The following is a 26,354-nucleotide window of genomic DNA, read 5'->3' as shown; positions in this document are numbered from 1 at the left end:
GCTTGGTTCAGCCAAACAGGACAGTAAATATCCTAACCGACCATAACACTGTATCAAAGTACCGATAGAATTGCTATTTCTTGCTCAAACTAATACAACGTTCTACAGTTTACTGATTGTAACACCTAAAGATTCAACACAATGAGTCAGAGACCTGTACTTTTTCACTACATAAAATTTATTTTGATAAAAAAGTAGAACCAGTTCCTATTTTTAATCATAATTTATTAAACCAATCTGTGTTTTGTAGAATATACACTTTAGCATTAAGACAATTTCAATGAAATGACTATCTACAAAAATGAGTTTGATTGTTTTATTTTTCATGTCACCATACATGAACAAATGAAATTCATGTCTCATGAAAACATGTTTTACTCAGTATCTTTAAAAATGTACAGTTTAATAACCACTGCTATGGTCTTAGATTTTCATATTTTTTTTATTTCAAAAATAAAAGTCAGGTATTTTACTGCTGTATTTGTTACAGCATAAACTTAAACCATCCTACACAAAGTAAAAGGGTTGGAATAGGCATGCAGGCAACTTCTCATGTTGTCACATACCTTACATGTATCTAATGAGACACAGAAGCGGTGCATATTCATTTGCATTTTTCCAAAGACTAAAATATTTACTGATGTAAGCAGAAAGCAACATCTTTAAAAACAAAACCAGTTCAAATGGCACAAAAAGTTAGCATTTGTATAAATAACTGGAGTTCCTGATTATGGAAGCAGGTACAGGGGATTCCAGTATTTTCCTTAGGGCTTTGCTCTTTGAAAGAATACCTGTATACAAAAAAAAAAAAAAACAAAAAAAAACAACACAATAGTATTTATATACAAGCCTTGCTAAAGCTTGAGGAAATGCAGATTATACATATTCATAGTATGGTTAGAGTTAATGTCTTTACACTAATATGTGCACATTAATTTGAGGGGACTGATTGTCTCCCTGAAGCTCAACACAGAAGTGGTTCCATCTAAAAATCTATTGATGGTGGTACTCAAACTTTTTTGCAGTACAGAACAGCTATGATGAAGGGAAGTATTATACATATTTTAGAACCATGGCAGTTATGCCCTGTCTAAGTTATCAATTTGATACATAGGCCAAATGGATACCATCTCATTGGATATATGACCAAAGAAATCAAATGACAATTTAATAGTGTTTAAGTTGTTTGGAAGAGGAAAAAAAAAGACCATTTTTAACTTTGCTGGTTACTTGCAGGTTGCAGTACACAAAACATCCATAGAATCATTTTGTTAAGTTAGAGCACCAGAGATATGTTCTCACTTGCCTTCAAATCACTATAATAAATCAGTGAAATATGTACATTGTAATAAGGAAACACACTGTACTTAAACTTACCTTTAAGTAATTTTTAAAAACTTTAGCATCAGGCTGCTGAAGTGCTTGACAAAACTCCTGTAAATGAGCAATGAGAATTAATATTTAAATACATTGTAGCTAGATGAATAAACAAAGTAAGTGCTTGAGATGCAATGAGTAACAGAAGTTCATATTTTCCCCACTATGCTCTCTCCCCTCCCCCCCACCACCCTTTTCTTTAAAAGAAGAGGTAAACTATGCATTTTACTGGCCAGTAAGGATGAATCATAGGTTTTGGCTCCCCTCAGATATGCTTCAGAGGAGAACAGATGTTTACAGTTTTTAGCAACCTATTTTACATTTTGAATGATAACAGAGAAGCATGGATTGGAGGACTGAAGTCAAGAGGTCCATGGCTCTAAACTTGCCTTTGCATGACTTGTGGCACTGCAGTAATGTTATCTCCTGTTTCTCCTTAAAGTTTAATCAGGATAACACCTACCTCCCTAATTTTGTACAGTACTTTGAACATGTAAAGCATTACATGTATTAAGTATTGTTAATATGAGTATTTCAAGATAAAGAGTCATTCTGTCCTCACTCTGTGGCACAATTCCTGACAAAGCAGTTACAAACTTGGATCAAAGGGTAACGTATGGATAAGCAAGAAGCCTTCCTTTATCTTCAGTATAAATTATCACACAAGTATTATTTATGCTGTTAAGTCAACTGGTTTCACAATTTAAGTCACACTATGATGGTAAATACTATCTTCCAAAGAAGCAGGTCTGACCGCTTCAACCTCCAAGTTCACTCACAGATCAGAATTGAGATCCTCTATTTCTACTTGGCACTCAACGTCTAATCAAACTAGTTCACCCAGATAACATTTAGTGTATCTTTTAAAATGCCCTAATCACATTCACTGTTGAAACAATCAAGCTTGAAAAAATACTTTAATTGCTGAAAACACTGTATCTCTTGTCTATTTTTAAGTGCAAGAATTCTTGCAATGTACAAGAACCTTGTACATTAGTAAGACCAAAAACAATACAGAAAATTGATGCATTGAATTAATGCGACCTTTAATATAAAAATATTTCTGTACCCATTTTTATAAAACCAAAATTCCTTTTACTTTAATTTCTCAGATTTAAGTCTTATTAAAAAGAAATGATGGCTATGAAATGTTTATTTTTATTACCAATATAGTAGTCACTTAAACTAGACTAGCACTTGTAATAAGATCTATAGCTATGTAGTTTTTATTCCAGAGATCTGAACTGTGGAAACATTCACAAATACTCAACCAAAATAATACTTAGGAAACACAAGTACTTCTAAGTATACATCAGTATCTCTGAGGGCAGAACCAGACAAAGCATACTAAGATGACATCTGGGCAACTCTAAAGGGGCTAAAATATTTTTTCAGTTGCCTATTCTGGGCAAATATCTTCACAAACACAAATGTTAACATCTTGCGGGTATCAAAATACTTGATTATTGGTTTCAGATGCATCTCTTGCTTCAGTCCTCCATCTAAATAAGTTTCCACCCAGATTCGTTTGGAAAACTGGCTGCATGACTATAATTAATCTTTTACATTGGACTGAGGATCTAATGACAGACATTTTCTGAGGGAATGCTTTAAATCACTGAGTTTAATGGCACTATGTTGGTATTTGTACTGCCAACTTGTGGATAGTTTTCCCGTATGCTGTATTTTAATTAGGGATGTAAAAGGTTAAACGGTAAGCATTAGGCTTACCGGTTAACCAAACTTAATCGTTAACCCCAGCCAAGCTGTGCCAGGCCCCATGGAACTTCCTCGGTTAACCAGTTAAACTATATAATTTTAATCGTTTAACCGGTTAACTTTAACTGATGTTTACATCCCTAATTTTAATAATAATCTTTTTGTCATGTTGTTTTAGTACTACATAGCAATTGTGTGAAAAGTAAAACAGGAAAAATTAAGCTTACCAACACAACTTTTGATATTGTCTTCAGTTTTCACTTTTAAATATTTGAAATACCAACTAGAAAAGGTTCCTACCTGGATTATTTCAGGAGCTACCTGCAGTGAAGGCAGATATTCTTGCTGAAGATAGTGAATGCATTCAGGGCCCTGAAAAAGATATCAGACCACAATTTTGCTTGGTCAAATGTAGCCTTATAAATTAACAATAAAAGCCATTAGGGATATGTTTTAGGGTATAAGATAGTTTTGGCCCTTCATGGAGAAGGTATCAATAGCAACAGTAGTACTCCAAGTAGCAAGTTTTATGTATTATAAGTAAGGATACAATTTAGTCACGGAGGACCCAGATTCTGAGACTTCACCAGACCTTCTTGACTTTAGCTGTCAGTGGCAGGGCCAAAACCAGGGCCGCCCCGCCTGCCCCCCACACCCCTTGCAGCTGCGGCCAGGGCCACACGTTCCCCCACTCCTTTTGCCTGTGCCAGAGCTGAGGCTGTGCTCCCGAACCACAGTGGTGGGGATGGGTCTGTCAGTCCCCCCATAGGGTTCCCGCTGTCATTCCTTCCCCAGCCCTCTTCCCCTGTTATTTTTAATAAGAAGTCAGGACAGGTCATGGCTCCTGTGAATTTTTGTTTATTGCCTGCAACCTGTCCATTACTTTTACTAAAAATAACCATGACAAAATCTTTACAACAACTTATAATTAAGGTTAAGTAAAAGATTTCTCCAAGTTTCAGCATTAGTTATAAAGTTAATAACCCCATTATATTTTAGTTTCATTTGTTGCATAGACTAAAACAGCGCTTTTAAAAAGAAACCCGGCTGAATTAAAACTGCAAGAGTAATGAAAGTTAAATGTTATGATAGCCAATTTAACTAGATGGACCTTAGGGCCTCCGTTTTGTCATACTTCACAACTCAGAAGTGTGCCGCATTAAGAGGAAATATATGCCAGCACATTTACCACACTATAGCTCCACCTTAAGTTACTGCTCCCACTAATGACAAAACTCGTTGGTTTCAGAATGATTGAGAAATTCAGCACCCAGATGTACTCCTAGAGACTGATGGCTAGTAGTCATCGCTGTAAAAATCTTCTAAATGTATGCTGTTTTGTTAGGGCAAATGACATACATGTAATGTTACCAGGGATTTTGTGGCCATTTACCAAAAAAGGTACCTCCGATTCACTTATTAGCCCTGTAGTTGGAACTTACAATTTTGTTTGTTTGTGAGGTATAAGAAATAGAATCCAGATAATTCTCTCATATCTATGTTGGCTTTGCAGCATTGTGAACAAGAGTAACAAATAGCAAAAGCTTATTTTAGTCACTAAAACCTGCGTATCTGACACCCAATACACAGATCTGTCAAGAAAAAGAAAAAACAAAAACAAAAACAAAAAAAACACAGTTACTAGCCTTTCCATAACTGTTGCTCAGAGATGTGTTGCTCATGTCCATTCCACATTAGGTGTGCTTGTGCTGCATGCACTGTTGCCAAACATTTTTCATTCAGCAGCTGTTGAGCCGGCTCTAGCACCCTCTGGTGCCATGCATTTATGTGTCGGTATAAGGGGCACTGCTGGCCCCATACCCTCTCAGTTCCTTCTTGCTGGCTAACTCCAACAAAAGGGTAGGAGGCTGGGCCATGGAATGGACACAAACAACATCTTGAAGAACACCACTTATGGAAAGGGTAGTAACCATTATTTCTTCAGGTGCTTGCTCATATCCATTTCACGTTAGGTGACCCACAAGCAGTAAAAAGGAGGTGGGCTCAGAATTCATGGACATGCGGATTGCAACACTACTCTCCCAAACCTGGGATCATCTCGAGCCTGCTGGGTGATGGTGTAGTGAACGGAGAAGGTATGCACCGACGACCAGGTTGCAGCCCTGCAGATCAGGACCTGAGTCAGAAATGCCGCCGATGAAGCCTGAGCTCTCGTTGAATGAGTTGTAAAGATAGCAGGAGGTGGGATGCCCACCTGCTTGTAGCATGCCCAAATAGAGGAGGCTATCCTGGATGAGATTCTCTGGGCTGAGACTGGTAGGCATTTCATACTTTCTGCTATTGGCACGAAGAGTTGTGCAGATCTACAGAATGGCTTGATCCTCTCAATATAGAAGGCTACAGTATGTCTAATGTCCAACGAGTAAAGCTGCTGCTCTTCTGAATTCTTGTGCAGTTTTGGGAAAAAAACTGGCAGGAAAATGGCCTGGTTACTATGGAACCACCTTTGGAAGGAAGCCTGGTTGGGGTACAGTTGAACCTGGTCTTAAAGAACACTGATTTAAGGGGGGAGGGTGGTTTGCTTACAGGGAATGAGTCAATAAAGGGGGCGGATTTTCAACAAACAGAACTTTCACACTGTAGCCTGGCCAGTCATGAAACTGGTTTTCAAAGCTTCTCTGATGCGCAGCGCTTCCTGGTATGATCTTCTAATTGCCCTCGTGTCTGGCTGCACATAATCAGCAGCCAGGCGATTTGCCTCAGCCTCCCACCCCACCATAAAGGTCTCCCCCTTACTCTCACAGAGATTGTGAAGCACACAGCAAGCAGCAATAACAATGGGGATATTGGTTTGGCTGAAGTCTGACCGACTCAGTAACGAGCGCCAGCGACCTTTTAAACGGCCAAATGCACATTCTACCACCATTCTGCACTTGCTCAGCCTGTAGTTGAACAGCTCCTGACTCCTGTCCAGGCTGCCTGTGTATGGCTTCATGATCCATGGCATTAAGGGGTAGGCTGGGTCCCCAAGGATAACTATAGGCATTTCAACATCCCCAATGGTTATCTTCTGGTCCGGGAAGTAAGTCCCTTGCTGCAGCCGTTTAAACAGATTAGTGTTCCTGAAGACGTGAGCGTCATGAACCCTTCCCGGCCAGCCCACGTTGATGTTGGTGAAACGTCCCTTGTGATCCACAAGTGCTTGCAACACCATTGAAAAGTACCCCTTGCGGTTTATGTACTGGGTACTCTGGTGCTCCGGTACCAAGATAGGGATATGGGTTCCATCTATCGCCCCATCACAGTTAGGGAATCCCATTGCAGCAAAGCTATCCACTATGACCTGCACATTACCCAGAGTCACTACCTTTCATAGCAGCAGCTCAGTGATTGCTTTGGCTACTTGCATCACAGCAGCCCCCACAGTAGATTTGCCCACTCCAAATTGATTCTCGACTGACCGGTAGCTGTCTGGTGCTGCAAGCTTCCACAGGGCTATCGCCACTCGCTTCTCAACTGCGAGGGCTGCTCTCATCTTGGTATTCTGGCGCTTCAGGGCAGGGGAAAGCAAGTCACAACCTTCCATGAAAGTGCCCTTATGCATGCGAAAATTTCGCAGCCACTGGGAATTGTCCCATACCTGCAACACTATGCGGACCCACCAATCTGTGCTTGTTTCCCGGGCCCAGAATCAGCGTTCCACAGCTATAACCTGCCCCATTAACAGCATGATCTCCAAAGCACCAGGGTCCGCGGTTTGATAGAATTCCATGTCCATGTCCTCATCACTCTCGCCGCCGCGCTGCCGTAGCCTACTCCTCGCCGCCTGGTTTTGCAGGTTCTGGGGTTCAGCATAAACTGCACGATAACGTGCGAGGTGTTTACAATGTTCATGACTGCTGTCTTGAGCAGAGCGGGCTCCATGCTTGCGGTGGTATGGAGTCTGCACTGTTCACCCAGGAAAAAGGCGTGAAACGGTTGTCTGCCATTGCTTCCCTGGAGAGGGGGGAGGACGTATCCAGAACCACCCGCGACAATGTTTTTGGCCCCATCAGGCATTGGGATCTCAACCCAGAATTCCAATTGGCAGAGGAGACTGCGGGGACTATGGGATAGCTACCCACAGTGCAACGCTCCGAAAATCAACGCTAGCCCCGGTACATGGATGCACACCGCCGAATTAATGTGCTTAGTGTGGCCGCATACATTCGACTTTATACAATCGGTTTCCAAAATTCAAATTATATAAATTCGGATTAATCCCGTAGTGTAGACATAGCTTAAGTCATCGGCCACTGCAAAGGCCTCCAGGTGGAAGGCACTGTGATGACTTCTTGGTGTCCAGGGGAGGTCCCACACTGGACCCCTGCGAGTAGTGTGGAGTTGACAGTGGCGCTAGGGACCAGGGACAGAGGAGCGGCCTGATGCACGTCACACTCCACTGCCGTCCCCGTTTGTCCTTGCTCAGCACTGGGGAGACATCCTCTCTTGGATTGCTGTTTCTTAGGCTTCTTCCTCAGCCTTGGAGATGGAAACGGTGCTGAGAAACATGCAGTGCCAGAGAGGCACTTTGCACCAAAGCTGAGGTGTTCGGAAGACAAGCTCTCAGTCTAGCCTTTCTTTGTACAAGGTGTGAAGTCCTGACAGATTTCACAGCACTCTCATATGTGAGCCTCTCTCAGACACTTCAGACAACGCAAGTGCGGGTCACTCACCAGCATAGGCTTGCAACAGAAGGCACAAGGTTTGAAGCCAAGGGACTGGGGCATACCCAGCCATAGGGGCGAAGAGAGCCCCTCTATGCTAAGAGAGGGAGACTATCTGCACTAATACTTTTTACTCTATTTACGCTACTACTAAACAGACTAATAAAACAAAGATGAAGAGAAAACCACTGAATAACGCCTTGCCGAAGCAACAGGAGCTGTTCCATCAACTGTCACGGGCAGTAAGAAGGAATTGAGAAAGTGAGGGGCCAGCAGTGCCCCTTATACCAGTGCATAAGCACGCAGCACCAGAGGGCACTAGAGTTGGCCCGACTGATACCACTTACGGAAAAATCTCTGGCGATGATGCACGTGACGTGCGCACAACTAACATGAAATGGACATGAGCAAACACAAAGAAGAACATGCCATTTTTAGTGACTTTACAGCATGAAGCTACTTTAAGCGAAGAGATCTGCTAAAGAATATAATTATTTCAAAACCACAGATCCCTTTCACTTGGTGTAATTATTGTACTGAGTAACAGAGTAATTAACCATCACTGGATTAAAATTGATTTAAATAATAGTTTTTGAACATACAAATTCAGTTATTTTGTGACAACTTTAAAGGTTTTACAACAACAACATAAAGAGGAACAAAACAACATTCATTCCAGTCAGTGATTTCTGTTAACTCCCCTGGAATTAATCTTATTCTTCTCTCCACATAAAGACACTTACTAGCTTCTGGAGATTAATTTAATTCCGAGAAACAGCTTTAAGAGAAACATTTAGTTTTACACAAAGTTTTACAAGCCTTACCCTTTTGAGATGAATTGTTTTTAACGTCACTGCACATTCCGATAAAGCCTGCAGGGGAGGGGAAAAAGAAAGCCCTTAAGATTTCAACCCAAACACACTCTTGTCAGTAACTAGTATTGAATGTTAACTTTTGTTAATACCATACATTTATGTTAGGGACTCAGTCCTGAAGTCGTCTGCATACAGATCTTTCACTGAAATCAACTTGAGTTCTAAGAGCAGGAGGACCTGCAGAATTAGGCACCCTCAAAAGAATGACTAATTGTTTTACATAAATGGAAAAGCTTTTGTGTTATCAGTCAAATCAATTCTTTGTTGTATGTATATTTCAACTTCTAAAAGTTTTCATATGTATGTTAAAATAAATATTTCATAATACGTACCAATACTGTCTGTGCATCTGCCAAGTCAAAAGTTTGTTTTAAAGGCGCTAAGAAACATGCAGGGACAATGTGCTTGTAGACAAAGTCTGCAAAACCTACTGGTCCATCTTTGCCCCCTGGGGGGAAGAAGGGAAAAAAAAGAAGAAGCACTGTTCAGATTTTATCCTTCTAACAATTACTGATCATAAACCTGTCAGAATATGAATGCAAACTTACCCCAAAGCTCCACCAGCTTAGAAAGAATAATAAAGCATGTTTTCTGTGCAATAGGATCTGGATAGTCCACTGCTCCTTGGATGATAGTGAACAACACACGTTCCACATTCTCTGCATCTTCAATAGATTACAGTAAATTAGATTTTTAGTATGAAAGATAAAACTAACTTGAGTTCTCAGCATGAACAGAGAAGACCTAATTTTTTAAGCCTTTGAGACTCCATCACACAAAGGGCAAAACAGTTTGTTATGTAATTCTTATTTAAAGAGGAAAAGATTTCAAAAGTGATTTTCAATTTACAAAATGTTATAACAGCATATAGACAACTTCGAAATACTCTACAAACTTAAATGACAAACAGGTTTCTATGGAGATAGACTAACATGGCTACCACTCTGAAACCTATCAGCAAAAACCACGAGGAGTCCTTCTGGCACCTTAGAGACTAAAATTTATTTGGGCATAAGCTTTCGTGTCCCTTGAACAGAAATAGGTATATAGATATCCATTCAAGGGACACCATCATCGGATCTAACCACATCAGCCACACCATCAGGGGCTCGTTCACCTCCACATCTACCAATGTGATATATGCCATCATGTGCCAGCAATGACCCTCTGCCATGTACATTGGCCAAACCGGACAGTCTCTACGCAAAAGAATAAATGGACACAAATCTGACATCAGAAATTATAACATTCAAAAACCAGTAGGAGAACACTGCAATCTCCCTTGACACTCAATAGCAGACTTAAAAGTGGCAATTCAACAAAAAACCTTCAAAAACAGACTCCAATGAGAAACTGCAGAACTGGAATTAAGGTACAAACTGGACACCATCAAATAGGGCCTGAATAAAGACTGGGAGTGGATGGGTCACTACAAAAACTAATTTCCCCCAGCTGATACTCACGCCTTCTTGTCAACTGTTTGAAATGGGCCATCTTGTTTACACTGGCCTCATTAGCACTACAAAAGTGTTTTCCACCCCTTCTTGTCAACTGTTCAGAATAGCCCACTTCCACCTTAATTGAAATGGCTCGTTAGTACCAACCCCCTCACTTGATAAGGCAACTCACATCTTTTCAAATGCTGTGTATATATACCTGCTTACTGTATGTTCTACTCCATGCATCTGATGAAGTGGGTTTTAGCCCACAAAAGCTTATGCCCAAATAAATGTGTTAGTCTCTAAGGTGCCACAAGGACTCCTCGTTGATTTGAGGTTTCTATGGAATAATTTATAAGATAGCTATAAAATATATTCTCTAGCAACATCTTGGTTCATCATGTTTTTATCAGTAATAAATGTTTATGATTGATAGAAATAAGATTATAAACTGCTGAGATATAGTCAGAATAAATTCCTCTTGGTTTTTGAAAAAGCTAATTAATGCACTGGCAAACTAATATGCAAAATAAGAACTTTGTTTGGTCTTGATAAAAGAACTGTTGTAACAAGTTCTATGGTTGCCTGACTACCAGATCCATAAAAGATATTTTATGTATTTTTTACAAAAACACATGTAATCTGCTGAAGTGTACATTTTTAATAGAACTCTCTAGAAATCCCTGAACCTGCAAGAACCCTTGGAGTGGAAATGTTGACAGTTCCCATGGAGGAAGATGCTAAGATAACAACTGAAAAAAGATCCTTCCCAAAGAAGCAAAGTTTAACTAGACACCAATGGGGAGATGGATTTCTTCTGAAATCGTTAAAACTATCAGCTCAAAAAGTTCACCAGTTCAAAAGTAGCTATGTGAAATGGACCATTATAAAGTGAGCCAATTTCACTTCTAATAAGAAGGAAATTGAAAAATTATAAAGGTAAAAGTTACATGTACCGAAGGTGATGTCATGTCTCACAATACTTATTAGACAGGTGTCATTTTTCATAAGTTCTTTCTGTTTGAAGTCAGGACACTGACCATGGGGAGTGGGGAAAAAGGACAGAAATACAAGTTATGGAAGTTGACAGGAAAATTCACCAGCATGTTGTCTGAAGTAAAGGTTTCTTGACAACTTTTGCTACAAAAAACGTTATAGCTACCAATCTTACATTTACACTTAACACAAAAATTGCCATGCTGGAGCTGGCCAGTGGTCTACCTAGTCCAGCATCCGGTCTCTGATAGTGGTCAGTGCCATGTGTTCAGAGGAATGCGTAACCCCATAGTGAAAATAATGGAATAGCCTATTCACAGAAGTTTCTTCCTAAACACCAGCGTGTTGCTGGCTTACACTCTGATGTACAAGGATTTGATCATTTAACAATTGTAGATGTTTTCATTAGTAACAGTCTTATACTTCTTTTACCCAACTCTTGGCCTCAATAAATCTGGTAGCTCTATATTCCTCTGGTTAATCATGCACTGTATAAGTAGTACTTCCTGTCACTGGGTTTTGGTTTATTGCCTTTCAATGTTATATATGTTTCCCTGTTCTTGTATTATGAGAAAGGTAAAGCCAAGAGAACAAGAATTTACATTCTCCGTTCCATTAGTTATTTTGTATCAATTGAACACATCTAGTGTTTTCAGTCTCTTCGTATGGAAGTCTTTCTGACCCTCATTTTTGTCACCTATTTCTGGATCTTTCATTTGTTTTTCTTTTTGAGAAAGCAACAAAAGCTGAACACAGTAATCCAAGTGTGGCATTTTAAAATATTTTCAGTATTTGCTATCCTATCTTTTTTAAACATTCTAATGTTTTGTTTTCTCTTTTGACCTCTCCTGCACCTTGAGCAGAGGTTTATGTTGAGCTGTTCACAACTGGCACAGCCCTGCCCATCCCTCATTTCTACCTCTCCTCCCCAGTTACAGCTAGTTTAAACTCAGCAATATTCTAGTTCTTTTCAACATGTATGGTGATACTTGTGTCAAAAACAAATTGCTCCTATTGCGTTGCCCCTATATACTTAGCTTTATTAAGATCCTCAGTCTAAGTAAATGTCACCTGCATGTTTTCCCACCTCACTGTTTATTCCTCTTCCTCTAATAAATGTACTGGTTTCCTTAACCTATATTAGTACATCTTTTTGCAGTCTTGCCTAGATGAAAATCTAAAGCTTTTCATGTTTTCATGCATTTCTTCTTTCAACCTGCTAACGCTTCATTTAACAAAAGAATGTTTGAACAGATTCTGCACCAGTTAAGTCAACAGAACATATGAAATTGCCTTCAGTGGCAAGTGACCCCATATTTGTGCATCTGTTAATGCTGGGAAACAGGTGTGGACTAGACACCCAGTGAGTCAAAATGAACCTCAGACATCAGGGGCAGAAGCGAAAACAGATGCTATTAGCAGGTAACCAAGGTAGAGGAAGGAGCAGCTCTAGTTTCTGCCCACTGATGTGCCATAGAGGCTGTGCTGGCATAGAGAATGAGCTGTAAGACCATAAAAGGTACTGAGGCAAGGTTATTCACTGTATTGCATACAACAGTTGGTCATAAGTGATACATTTAATATAGCTGGCAAAGTGTATTTCCATAGAAAAACATTTGATGTGCTTGCATTACTTGTCTGAAATCTCACTCCACCACTCAAACAAATATTAAGTCACAAAACATTGCCAAAATAATCACTATAAAAATAGTTTACTCATTGTATTTCTAAATGTTACAAACTAGAATTCTTGTTTAGATAGCCAAAATTAAGTATAATCCATTTAAGGCAGTGGATCATACCTTAAATATTTAAATAGCATTTAGCAGGAATTGTGCTAATGATTTTGGCAAACAAAACTGCTTGTTGTGTTGGGTAAAAATGATTCATGGTGTGATCCCATGAGTGACTGCTCACCCTGATTAGCTATGACTTCACTCATTCCACTGCCAGTGACCGTCTGCAGGAAGGCAAAATAACTTCTCCGTAACATTTGCTTTTCTAAAGCAGCAGATTGGTCATTTTCTTCTGCTGGACGAAGCAACACTTCAAAAATAGCATGAAGTAGCGGCATAAACATCTGTTGCAGAAATGGGGAAACCTGGGTCTGTAGAAGTTGGGGTGGGGTGGGGGGAGAAAGTGTCAGCTGACAGCTCATTACAGAGACATAAAAATCTAGCACAGAAAAGATTCATTTTCATTAGCTTTTGTTGTCACTTCCAATAATTAAAAATAGTCAGGCACCCTCCAAGTGTAGATATAAACACATAGGTAGAAGTGGTAGCCATGATATAGCATTCATAATGCACTGCTGACCATTAATCAATCAACCTCAAAAACTAGTCTAATATTTCAAATCTGAGCCATTTCAGACAGCTTATCTTTATTTAAAAGAGACTTTTCTGAGAAATGACTATTTCCCCCACCACTCATGTGAGATTCTCCCATCCTTCCTCCACCAGAATTATACTGAGGCTCAAGAGGAGAAATATTTAGTTCTGCACCAACAGACTTATCCATTCTTAGCCCTGCAGATTGTTAAATAGGAACTTTATCCTTCTGGAAAAGGGAGATTTTCAATTCTTCCAATGATACAAACAGCACTTGCTTCAAAATCCTGGAAAGCCTCAAGTTGCTGGATTGCAAAATCATGGCATTTAAAATTATAGAAAATTTATTTTAGGTTATTTCTAAAAAGATTTCAAAATGTAGAAGCTGACACAAGAACAAAGTGGACCTCTATCATCATCATCTGTGACACCCTTAACTTCAACAGTTTTCTTGCTTAAAGCCTGAAAATAGGTAAGAGGTCATCAGGTTACCTTAATTTCCTCCAATTTGAGGCTTCATAGACAGACATGACTGCTGGCAGAATAGAATTTTCAAAAATTGTTAGATTGAGGACCTTTTGGTGACATACGAGTGTCAAATTTGTTTTTCCTGCAGTCAGCAGTCCATAACAACTGATGTACAAGATTGTAGCTCAAGAGTGAAGACTCAAGGCTTTGACACTAGTAAGTAATGCATCCACTCAAACCTCATGCCTATAATATATACTTACTACACCACTCAGTAAATATGCACACCATCAGAAGGGTAGGGAAGTGAAATACTGTCTTTCTTGTCCATTAAACCTTAAGCCATTTTCCTACTTAGCGCTATGTTTTTTTTAAAAATTAGGCACAGTTTTTATGCATTTACAGATACCACCTGTTTAGGAAGATTTAAGTCAGTTACTGAGAAAGATGAATGATTAATCAAAACTTAAAAAGCAATTCAAGAGGAGAAAAAGCTGCATGTAATTAGAGTTGATGACAGAGTTGATAAAATCTCCCTTTTCCTAAAGTTATACTAAGAATTGCATAGTTTACTTCTTTTCATGGCTATATGCTTCCCCCATTATGCCTGATCCCAACATTTCATTCTTCTTTTCCTCAATTCATCGTAGGCCTTTACTGGGGTCAACAGGCAATCCCTATTTATCATAATTTATCTCACCCATATGGTTACTTAATTCATTACTCTATCTTGAACTGCCATCAGTGTCATCTGAAAAACCTAACAGGATACAACGCCAATGTGGAAACACTTTCTCTTTCCCTAACCTCCCAAAACTTGCGATAATCTTTACATCCCATCACCATCACTCCATAGAGTTCAGAGTGTGAAATTCCCAACAGTGCTCCAGAGCCTAGATCCCCCATGCTCTAGTATATATTTCTGCCATGCCACCATGATAGTTCATAAACATTTCTTCTCTGTAGTATTTTCATTTTCACATCAAACTCTGCCTTTTAGTATATTTAACAAGAAACCTTCAGCTGAAAGATTCTATACACCAGGGCTTCTCAAGCTTTTTCATACTGGGGCCAGATTTTGTATACAGATGCAATGGGATTACTCATGTGCACGAGACAACCTCCCCTCCCATTCATGAATGCAACAACAATTGCTGACATTGAAAAGTAATACTAGCCCAGTAATTTAATGTATTTTAGTTGTCCCATTCAATACAATTTAGCAATTTGAAATGAGGAGCCAGCACAATGTGACCAGCCACAGTTTGAGAAGCTCTCCAATTCAATAGTGAAAGTTTCTGTCAATCTCATTTACATACCAAACACATCTGCACACATTCCTAGACATTAGTTCTGCTCCAAAAACCCATGTTCCTACCTATGTTTAAGAACTCTTCACTATTTGTGGACCCATCTTGTATAGTAGTGCGTTAAGTACCAGTGTATATTTTTGTATAACAATTACACACCAAGTTCCTGTACACCAGTGTTCTCCACAAAATATCCACACACCGTATCTAAAACTTATAGACATGTAAAAAAATGCAGGTAGGTATACATCTGTGTACATACCCGTAAATCTTGCTACAAAAAAGAAAAGGAACAAAGTTCACTTCAGGTTTAATCACTGTTGAGTGATTAGCATTTTTTCAAATTAAATTTAGCACCATGGCATTTTGCCTATTCAATACTAACTTCATCACGGAAAACAAGTATCGTGTTTCTTGTTAATATAAAAAGTGTTTTTAAGCAGTGAAATACCAAATCCAAAAGCTGTATCTTTAAAAAAAATTGTTACTTTTTGGGGTAATTACAGTTAAAGAAGGAATACCCCTTTAGTTCTTGGGAATTTACTAAAAGATATGTTCTTTCCCTCCTTCTCAAGCAGGTATTTACTAATAAAAAGCATTTACAGCTACAAAATCAAGCTTGAAGTACAATTCTATGAAGTTCAGGTTCCTCCACATACAATGACCCTTTTTCTAATGCCAGAAAGCAGGAGTTTAGAAGCCTCCCATGCCATAAACTGACAGACTCAGACCTTGAACTTAGCTGTGATTTGATTTATAAGAGGAATGAATTCTTGAAGGTCTTTTGCTTCGCAATCTTTGAGCATGTGTTCTGAGGCAGAAGGGATGAATGGAAGAACTTCTTCCTCTAGGCAAATAATCATGCGGTGAAGGAATGTGCGGACACCGCTTCTGATAACTTCCTTTTGTAACGGACAGCTGAGTGCTGGCAAAAACGTCTGTAAGCAGTCCAGGTATACTTCAGAGCAGCCACACTGCTTTACTGTCTGCTTGTTGCTGAAAGCTTTGCTGGTTCGGCTGTGCAAGCAAATGAACACACAAAGTTCTCTATTAACTCACATTCCAATGGAAATAAAAAGCAACAATGCAGATCTAGAACAAGACTTACTTTAGATATTTAAGAACTCAAATGTACTGTTCAAACGTTAAAATTTCCTGAAATGGGGAGCCAAACACTTAGGGCATCGAGTTTTTTAATCACTTATCAAATGTAATTTACTTCACACTAAAAAGAACAGCATTTTGAGATTTAAGTTTGAGTGAATTTATCATTCACAAATGGTGCCAAAATGGACAACACTAGAATATTCTCTTTATTTTAACTGAAGTTCTTCATAAGATGTTGCATGAGTCATTTAATGGTAAGTGGTTTGGTTTACTAGAAATTCAGTGAAATGCAAGGATTTTGAAGACCTTAGATCCTCTATTGACACTCTTTCCTAGAAGGTACCTTCCCTGATTTTCTGGGCTGTTTGGAGAGAGTGCCAACCAAAAACAGATTTTTGGGCAATAAATGCTTGCAGAGCAATTCAAGCTTGTCATTGCTTTTGTTGATTCCAAACATTTTTCTCTTAAAAAACAAAAACAATGTATACCTGTCGAGTAAATTTTAACGTACCCACCTAGCAAAGCCAACAGCATGATTGAGGCAGTCAGCCAGTGCTATCTGTCTGTCCTCATCTTGTGCCATCATCAGTTTTTCTAGCAGCACTTTAAACTTCTCCATTAGTGGAGTTAACAGATTCCTCATTAGAACCTGTTTCCTTTCTGCAGAGTATTCACTGTTAACTATCAGCACTCCAGCTGTTTCATAAATGAATAATTGATCATCACTGCTTAATAAAGCCTGGTAACCATTTTCCTAGAGCCAAAGACAGAGAATATATATAAATCACCAATTACTGAAATTTTGTTCTACTAAATCTTTATAAGATTCCAAAGAGAATTGTTGAAGGACAAGGAGTAAAGAGAAATCTCTACAGAAAGTTTATTCTTTCACAAAAATGTAAAGTTAAGATATAATAAATTAATAACTAAAACAAACTAAGTATAAATCAGAAGAAAGTATAGAAGTGTCTGAAATACAGGCTGTTGGGATTTCCTCCGAGACCTCTTCCACTTGGTTTATCCAGAACACCATATCCAGTGCTGGGAGAACACTTCATCCAGATCTCTGGGCTCAGAAAAGACACACACACACACACACACACACACACACACACGCTCCCCACCCCCACCCCCCTTTCTCCTCCTCCCTCCCATCTGGACCCCAGATTGTGTCACTCAGGTTCCTTTACTTGGCATACAGCAAAGCTATGCTGAGTTGATCAGACTCAAGTGTAGGGGGTGGGTGTAGGGCATACCACACATCCAAAGTTACAAAGAAAACCTCTTCCTTCATATACATCTACTATAGATCACCCCACATATTTCTTTACTGGCTTGGTTATTTTGCAGGAAACAATCCCAATGCAGCAAGCTTTGTCCATGCTCGACCTACTCTTATCTTCATATCTACATTCTTAACTTACCTTGTCCATTGTTAGTAAAGGATTGCCTTGGTGTTCTCCCTCTTATCTTAGCTTGCTCAGGCATTCTGCCCTTTTAGCCTACTGACCTATTTACTTATTTTATTTAGCAAACATTCTGTTTTCAGCCTAACAATCTGTTTACCTCCTTAAATCTATCCTCCAAGAAATGAGGCCTCCCTTCATGAGTTAATTTCTCACGTCAATGCAGGCTACAGCTACTCAGGGCCACTACAATCTCCCTCTCCAGTGCTTTTGATAGATCAGTGCACTTTAACAGAAGTATCAATAGGAGTTGCAATTGTTTGTGGACCTCGTGCCAGTTTCAAAGATTTTCAAAGGATCATCAACAGGTAGAAATCTCATCTACACATGTATTTCTAAAGCCCATGCTTTCTAGGACCCTATTCAACAAGATATTGAAGCATGTGCCTAACTTTAATCACATGAGTAGTCTCACTGAAGTCCCAGGAATTCAACGGGACTACCCATGTGTAGAAATTTAGAAATGTACTTAAGTACTTACTGATTAGAGCCTTAGTACCTAGGCACCCAGATGAATACAGATTCACACACTTCATTTGTGAGATTTTATAGGAAATAATAAGTACTTACAGGTGGAGAAAGTTCTAGCAGATCTTGTATTCTGTTCAGAACATCTTCAATAAAGGGGTTCATCTGTTTACTGAAGTAAAACATTTAAGTAGTATTACAGATTTCTAGAAATCACCACTTGCAAAATCTTAGCATTACTGCAAGAGAGAATCCTGCTCTAACTTGGAAACTAGGGTTTGGGTTGGACCAGTGTGGTGAACTGCCACCTCATGTTCCTGTGTGGTCCTCCAGAATAACAGTTTTCATTTTAAAGAAGTCTCTGGTTTTAGGATTGCGAGGAAAACCTCAAAAATGTGCATGTAATGAATGCAGAGATGTCTGCATGAGTCTGCAGAGAGCCTGGAAAAATAGCTGACAAGTGGCAATGGCCCTATTCATTTCAGAGCTTGTCTACGCTTACAGGCTGCAGCATCTGCGGCATTGTAGCACTTACTGAAGATGCTACCTATGACGACAGAAGAGCTTCTCCCATTGGCATAGGTATTCCATCTCACCAAGAGGAGATAGCGATGTCAACAGGAGAAGCCCTCCTATTGACATGGTGTAGATAGTGCTAAGGGTAAGTTTGGTATAACTGCATTGCTCAGAGGTGTGGATTTTCCACACGCCTGAGTGATGCCGTCATACCAATATAAGCGTATGGTGTAGACCAGGGTTAAGTTAAGTGTTTTCATTAACAGTTGAAAAAGGGTCAGGTTTCTATGTCTGATGTATTGTTCCAGAGTTTTTCCTGCATTTAGGTGCAATATTTGTGCTTGAGAAGTAGGACCAATGTGATTTCCTGGTACTAATCATACCACAGATTGGAGAGTTTTAACTGTATTATTAAATAACCTCCATATAGAACAAGTTTTGCCTACTAGGTTCAAGAGAACAAATGTATATTCAAAATTTGGTTAATTGTGTAAGTTGTTTTCAGGTTGTCACACTGAAGAATGATACGAATACTGGAACTCCACTCATGATCTGCCCACAGTTGCTGGCTGGTTCCACTAAGATGATGAGCAGCGAAAGTTACTATTGACCAGTATATCACCATCATTAGACTTCAGAGTTAATACCAAACTGACGTGAATTGGGAGACTTCACATCTGTTTTTCCTCTTTCTACAAATTCAGAAAACTCTGCTTCGGTCCACATTTTAAGATTCTCTGCAGTATTGGCTGAATTTTACAAAACCCCAGAAAAGTGCTTATGGTGTACCACTTAATTCCTGCTCATTTCAACCAGTTTCTTTTATTCAAAATTTAAGAAGTCACTGCTCTCTTATCACCTGGATATTTTGTAAAAACTGGATACACCATTTGAAACAACTTTCACTTACTTAAGAGATTTGACAAATCTGGAAAAGAGGTAAGCTGTTCTGCTTCGTACTTTTGGACTAGTATGGCGAAGACCTCTGTGATCTAAGAATGCCATCTGCAATTAAAATAAAAATTTCAGTTTGTATTCATTGTACATAAGCAGAAAATTTAACAAACCAACAAAATTTCAATCATCTATCTTTTTCAGAAAATAAAAAAGGAACGAAAGACAAGTTCCCCAAACACAAAAAACCTTCCTAATATTTACTTTATCTAGTTGGAGAAAATAAAGTAAGAAGTTTTGTATGAATGATCAAACTTACTAAAACATTTGGAATGTGCTGAGGTTCAACAGTGAAAAATTTTTCATATCTAACCACCGTTTCAAAGAATTCCAGGGTCACTGATGTATGTTGATAGGCACTAACCCCAGATGTCACCAGCTGTAGGGAAAAATGCATTAAGGAATTATGATTAATCATTTACAGTGCATAACTACAGTTTAGTGAAGCACTGATAACCGTGATGAGCCTTTCATGTTAAAAGAAAACTGGTAGTAAAGACTGAAACATTTAAGTAACTCTTACCGCTGAAATACTTACAGTTCGCATCATATCCTGCAAAGCACTTGCTTTTGAAATATCACCAGAGAAGTGAGCACCATGAGAAACAGGGAGAGCCTCAGCCAACATATACAGGAGCCTTATTGCTACTTCTATTTCCATAAACCGTGTAGCCTGCCAATTCCTATAAAATGGACACGAGATTATCCTTCAACAAAGGTCGCATTAGCCAATGGAGCTTCATGAAACACTCAAGCTACCAATTTTATTGCCAAATATATTTCCCAGTATTTTCTTGTGAAGTGCCTTGAACTGCCTAGCATGGAGAGACTACAGATGTGCAGTTTTCATTAAACATAGGAGCCCACAATCAGTTAAAGTATAACTAGGAAAAGGAAGACTATAAGAACACTGTCATCCTGAAATATTGGCCATTGGAGAGCATTATTTTTTACATATACAGACATGCAGCATTTCTTTTCACCATTATAGCAGTATCTTTGAAGCAGTAGAGGAGCATTCAATATGAATACTGTAGGTTTCTCATAGCTGCTATTTAGGATTGAGGAGGAAGACAAATTTGGTATGGTTTGAGTGTTCTAAGTTTTAAAGGAACACTTGATTATTGTTTTTCCCCTACGTTATCTATTCACACTGTGCCTTGATAGTGGCAATATTTGATGCGACTTCCACTGGCACCAGTCTATCACAGCTTCTCACTCCCTCAAATATTTTGGTATTTTTCACTATTAGCTTAAAAAATATTTAAGCAGAAGGATATTTATCCACACGATGAAAAGCTAAGGAGAAACTACGCAGTTACTAGATAATGGTGGTCCCTAAAGTGAGAGGATGGTGATAACCTTAAAGTTAGAGAGAAGACACCTATTTTAGAGTCTAAGCCCTCATTTAATATAACAAACAGATCAAGAGGTTTTCTAGAAATCTGAGCCTAAAAGAATTAAGATTATTTTACTGCTGAAGACACAGCAAAATGATATTGACCACTAAATTAAATGTAAAGAATGGTTTACTTGAGAGTTTTGACAAGGCCCGCATGAGAAATTTGTCATCCGTTATTGCATCAAGCAATCTTTCCTAGAAGTGCTATCTTTCTTAAAGCCAACTAGGGCTTGGTCTACACTACCCCCCCTAATTCGAACTAAGGTACGCAACTTCAGCTACGTGAATAACGTAGCTGAAGTCGAAGTACCTTAGTTCGAACTTACCTTGGTCCACACGCGGCAGGCAGGCTCCCCCGTCGACTCCGCGGTACTCCTCTCGCCGAGCTGGAGTACCGCAGTCGACGGCAAGCACTTCCGGGTTCGACTTATCGCGTCCAGACTAGACGCGATAAGTCGAACCCAGAACTTCGATTTCCAGCCGTCGAACTAGCTGGTAAGTGTAGCCAAGGCCTAGAAGAAATATAACTTACTGCAGTGTAGTGTTAAAAACTCTGCGGACTGAAGCCAATAGTAACTCTGGTGAGACCTGAGCTAATCTGTCCAACAATAGTTTCAGTTGTTTCCTGTATTCCACAAACATTGCTTCATCTTCACCCTGCAACACATAGATTCTTCATGTAATCCACATTTACACATTTAAGACAAACATCTGAAAATTACATCTTTAGAAAACTAAATTGTGATTAGTCATGATACAAAATAGATTATGAAAAGTTAATAAGATGACACGTACCAGTCATCTTATTTTCTTGCATCTTAATGGCATGTGCCCTTTCCTTATTTTCTGTATGACAGTGACACCTAGAGGCCCCAACTGAGAACAGGGCACCACTGTGTTCAGGATACAGAGTAAGACAGTCCATGCCCTCAAAATCGTACAGTTTAAATAGCCAACACAAAGTGAAAAAAAGAAAAAGGGCCTCCAGCCCACTCTTGCTTTCTACCCACTTGTTCTGTCCAAGAAAAAAGTTCTCCCTCAACTTTAAAATTAAGTCATACATCCCAAATGATTAAGTGCTGCTCATGGCAACTACCGCAAGCAGGCCAAGCCAACTCTTAGGTAGGCTCTTCTATCACTCCCACAGTAGCATCTGAGAAATGGAGGCAAGGGAAGATGGACAATTATAAAGGTAGAACACTTTTTCCATTCTACTAAGCACTGGAGAGGCCTCAGCTAGAGTACTGCATCCAGTTTTGAGTAGTACACTTAGGGTGACCAGATGTCCGGATAAAATCGGGACTGTCCCTATATTTAACCCTTTGTCCCGCATCCCGATCAATGTATGATCAGGACGTCATTTGTCCCAATATTCAGGTAAGGAGGCAAGCAGGAGGGAGGCGCTGACCCCGTGAGTGCTCCGGGGCTGGAACACCCATGGGGAAAAATTGCAGCCAAGCTCCCACCTCCTCCCCCACCCCCCCCCCACGTGCCACTTCCCTGCTCCTCCCCCCGTCCAGTGCTTCCCGCTCCCTAACAGCTGTTTGGTGGCGCTTAGCACTTTCTAGGAGGGTGGGAGAGGAGTGGGTACATGGCACGCTCAGGGGAGGAGGTGGAGAAGAGGTAGGGCAGGGGCGGGGTCTTGGGGGAAGGGGGTGGAATGGGGGGGCAAGGGCGGTGCAGAGGCAGGAGGTGGGCGAGCACCCACCTACCTGGCAGAGGGGAAGTCGGCGCCATAGGGGTGAGTGCAGGTGGGGGTGAGGGGTGAAGAGGCGAGCAGCAGGTGAGCAAGTGGGTGGGGAGGCGAGCGTAGGTTGGGGGCTGAGGAGGGACACAGCAAGCCAGTGGCAGGCTGGGGGATGAGGAAGGGCACGGTGGTGGGGCCAAGCAGGGAGGGGGCAGGACCTGGTGCAAAGTGGGGGCAGAGCAGGGGTGGACTGTGGGCGGGGCTGATGGCACCCCAATGTGTCCCGATATTTTAGTGTGGTGATCTGGTCACCCTAACTACACTTTAAGAGATGGACAGGTTGCAAACAAACAAACAACAAAAAAGAGTCCTGTGGCACCTTATAGACTAACAGACGTATTGGAGCGTAAGCTTTCGTGGGTGAATACCCACTTCGTCAGACACCGGACGAGTCCAGAGGAGAGCAACAAAAAATGATAAAAAAGTTTAAAAAAATCTGACCTTTGAGGAAAGGTTAAAAAACTGGGCACATTTAGCCCAGAGAAAAGACGATTGGGGGGAGGGGAAAACATCCTTCAACTACATTTAGAGTTTTTATAAAGAGGACAATGACCAATAGTTCTCCACATGCACTGAAGATGGACAAATAGTAACAGGCTTAATGTCCAAGAAAAGGCAATTTAGGTTTGATATTAGGAAAGACTTTCTAACATTAAAGGTAGTTAGGTATTGGAGCAGGTTGCCAAGTAGAGGTTGTGGAATCCCCAGGCTTGGCAGTTTTTAAGAACAGGTTAGATAAACACCTGTCAGGGATGGTCTAGGTATACTTGGTCCTGCCTCAGCACACAGGGAATGGACTCTCAAGGTCTCTTCCAGCGCTGTGATTCTTCCCTCTCATCAGCTTCCCAGCCCCTCTCCAACAAGATGCAAACCTGTCAAAACCACCTTCCTTCTTTAGCCAGCCTACTTAATCACACAGAAATTGGACCTCGTATTTCCCACCTTCCAGATAAAGCCAAGAGGAACCTCCACATAATTTCATTGCAAGAATCGCTCTTCTGAGGCTACAAAAAATGTTTTCCCCCGTCAGCACAGGATCTTATACTGCTATCCTTGACTTCTAGCCATAGATTAAACCAAGTGTTCTTAAACTGAAGGTTGGGGCCCCTCAAGGTGTCACGAGGTTATTACATGAGGGGTCGCAAGCTGTCAGCCTCCACCCCAAACCCTACTTTGCCTCGAGCATTTATAATGGTGTTAAATATTGTCACAGGGCAAGCCAGACAGCTACAGGAGGATGCTGCTATTATTTTTACACAACTGTACCCAGATTACACTCCCATATTGTACAATCAGAGACGGTCAAGTTAAGTTCCAAAAGAAACTCCCTATGTTCCTTTAGTGATTTTGATTAACTTGTCTAATAGTCAAATAATATAGATCAGAGTATCTGGCTGCCAGCTACCTGCAGCAGTCCTTTACAGACCATTTCTTTTGGGAAAAGGGCCCATTTTCCTTCAGAATAGCTGTAAAGGCTTCTGGGGACAAAAACAGTGGTGATAGTAGCCACTTTAGTTGACCCCCTTGTATAATTTAACTACCAAGCTTTCACCCAATGTGACTGCACAGAGTGGCACATATAGTTACATTTATATATATGGGTTTTATTATTAAACCAAGAATTCCCTTTTTATAAACACCACAACTGTTATTCTAACATTTTCACAACCGTTACTTTTAACATTTTTGTCCAAACAAATATTTCACATGAGTATCCAAAGTACCCTCCATAAAAACTTCAGAAAACAAAAGCGCAGAAAGGAGGGGGGATAGAAAGCAACCAATTAACCCACAAGAGTGCTTTTTTAAATTCCTGACTGATCTTAGAGGTACAAGTCTGCATTTGTGTACAACAACCTAGGCTTAACAAGGGTGGAGCCAGGGCTATGGTTAAACCCAATTAATGCATGGAAGGCAGATCTATTAGCCCCAGGATAAGCAGGTCCCTTTTCCCTTGGTAGCTGACCAGGGGTTAATCTACGTTAATTAGGACACCTGGGGCCAATCAAGGGCCTGCCAGAACCTGTCAAGGGCCTGCCCTCCAGCCAGATAGGGGAAGAAGATAGGAGATGAGGGAGGAAAGCCAGCTACTGGAGAGCTGGGCAGTGCAGATGCTGACAAGCATTAGGAGAGAAGCCACACAGGTACAGAGGCGAAGGGGGGGGAGAGAATCCCTGCCCAACAGGGCGGACGGCCCTTCTAGACCCCGGAGGTCTGAGGGATGAGACTCTGCCAGAGGGGAGAGACTGAACCGTGTGTCTGGTCTGTTGCCACTATGCCCAGAGGGACTACCAGAGACTGAGAGGCTCACCTTCCTCCTCCCTCTATCAGGGAGGCTGGTAGGGACCCTGCTCCGACAGGGTGTGGACAGTAAACCCAGAGGCGTGGGGAAAATTCTGAGGAAAAAGAGGAATATCCAGCCCGCCGCTAAATGGAAGTGCAGGACCAACCGAGGCAGAGAAGAAGCTTTGTCACAATATATATAAAAAAATTCTAATTTCTAAGATGGGGTCACATTCAGAGGCTTGCTATGTGAAACGGGGCATCAGCACAAAAGTTTGAGAACCACTGGATTAAATTTATTGTCTAATTCTGCAAGTTAGCTAGTTGGTCAAGAAACTAGTAACGTAATGAGATGCATTGAAAGAGGAGCTGCTAGTTAGGAAGTATTTAAGTATCTGAAAAAAATCCTTGTGTGGGTTTGAGATCCTCTTACACTATCATTTGGTTTCTTGCTACAAGTCTGAGTCTGACCCAAATGCAGTTAACTTACAGCTATTCAAGTTAATACCAAACAATTTGAGAGATCTTTGACTTGTACCAAAACCAGTATGCCTGTCTAAATATTAGACACTGTTTTCTTTGTTCTGCACTTGGAAATTCTGTGTTAATTTGAACCACTGATCTGGATACCCCAGTCATCTAATGTATGGTGTCACAAGGAACAATGTGCATGAGAACGTCAGTTTATGAGCTCAATTCAATGCACTAATTTAAAATCATACTTCAGTTCAGATGGATTATTCCAAAAATTCCTGTAAGTAGTTGTGACCCAAACACTAATTTTTTTAAGAGTATTCCCCCCCATTTTGATACAAACAACTCGGATGGATGTTAACAGAAGATATGCTTGCATTGAGAGAATAGGTTTCAAATCTTATCCTAAATTTAAAAAACTAAATACACTGATTGGTATTCACAAATTTTAAACAAAGTTATCTACATGAATCTTAGGATTCCTCACTTAAACCAAACAACCTGTAATTTAAATGGAGATTCTATATTTACAAAAATCAAGTTTACCTAAATATGACATCTTACCTCATGTTCAAAATTATATTCTTCATCATAGGTCAACTTCTTCATAACGGCCAACATAATTGCCTATAGTCAAGAAAAGTTGATAAAAATTGGTCTACTCCAGTACTCCAAGTGATACAAAGCAATTGATAATTACATAAAATCCTAGCACTATACTTTGCAGTAAAGCAATCTGGGAAATATTTTAAAATG

At 40.1% G+C, this 26,354-nt stretch overlaps 1 protein-coding gene across 2 annotated transcripts in view; it reads right to left on the bottom strand.

The window, feature by feature from the left end:
- Positions 1 to 302: 302 nt before the first annotated feature.
- The window catches only part of XPOT (exportin for tRNA), a 72,481-nt gene continuing 46,429 nt past the window's right edge, over positions 303 to 26,354 (bottom strand). For both annotated transcript variants that reach the window (XM_054025530.1, XM_054025521.1), the window contains 15 exons: positions 26,163 to 26,225; positions 21,627 to 21,751; positions 20,231 to 20,375; positions 19,952 to 20,071; positions 19,649 to 19,743; positions 18,325 to 18,394; positions 16,804 to 17,042; positions 15,913 to 16,198; positions 12,991 to 13,180; positions 9,187 to 9,303; positions 8,971 to 9,086; positions 8,588 to 8,635; positions 3,397 to 3,468; positions 1,378 to 1,434; positions 303 to 791 (listed from right to left, as the gene is read on the bottom strand). In XM_054025530.1, coding sequence (XP_053881505.1) covers positions 765 to 791; positions 1,378 to 1,434; positions 3,397 to 3,468; positions 8,588 to 8,635; positions 8,971 to 9,086; positions 9,187 to 9,303; positions 12,991 to 13,180; positions 15,913 to 16,198; positions 16,804 to 17,042; positions 18,325 to 18,394; positions 19,649 to 19,743; positions 19,952 to 20,071; positions 20,231 to 20,375; positions 21,627 to 21,751; positions 26,163 to 26,225 — 1,770 coding nt within the window. In that variant the 3' untranslated portion in view covers positions 303 to 764. The remainder of the gene's footprint in view (positions 792 to 1,377; positions 1,435 to 3,396; positions 3,469 to 8,587; positions 8,636 to 8,970; positions 9,087 to 9,186; positions 9,304 to 12,990; positions 13,181 to 15,912; positions 16,199 to 16,803; positions 17,043 to 18,324; positions 18,395 to 19,648; positions 19,744 to 19,951; positions 20,072 to 20,230; positions 20,376 to 21,626; positions 21,752 to 26,162; positions 26,226 to 26,354) is intronic.

Source organism: Malaclemys terrapin, chromosome 1 (genome assembly GCF_027887155.1).
Source record: "Malaclemys terrapin pileata isolate rMalTer1 chromosome 1, rMalTer1.hap1, whole genome shotgun sequence".
NCBI lineage: Eukaryota > Metazoa > Chordata > Testudines > Emydidae > Malaclemys > Malaclemys terrapin.
Note: the sequence above shows the minus strand (reverse complement) of the source record. Positions and strands in the feature narration are given on the sequence as shown.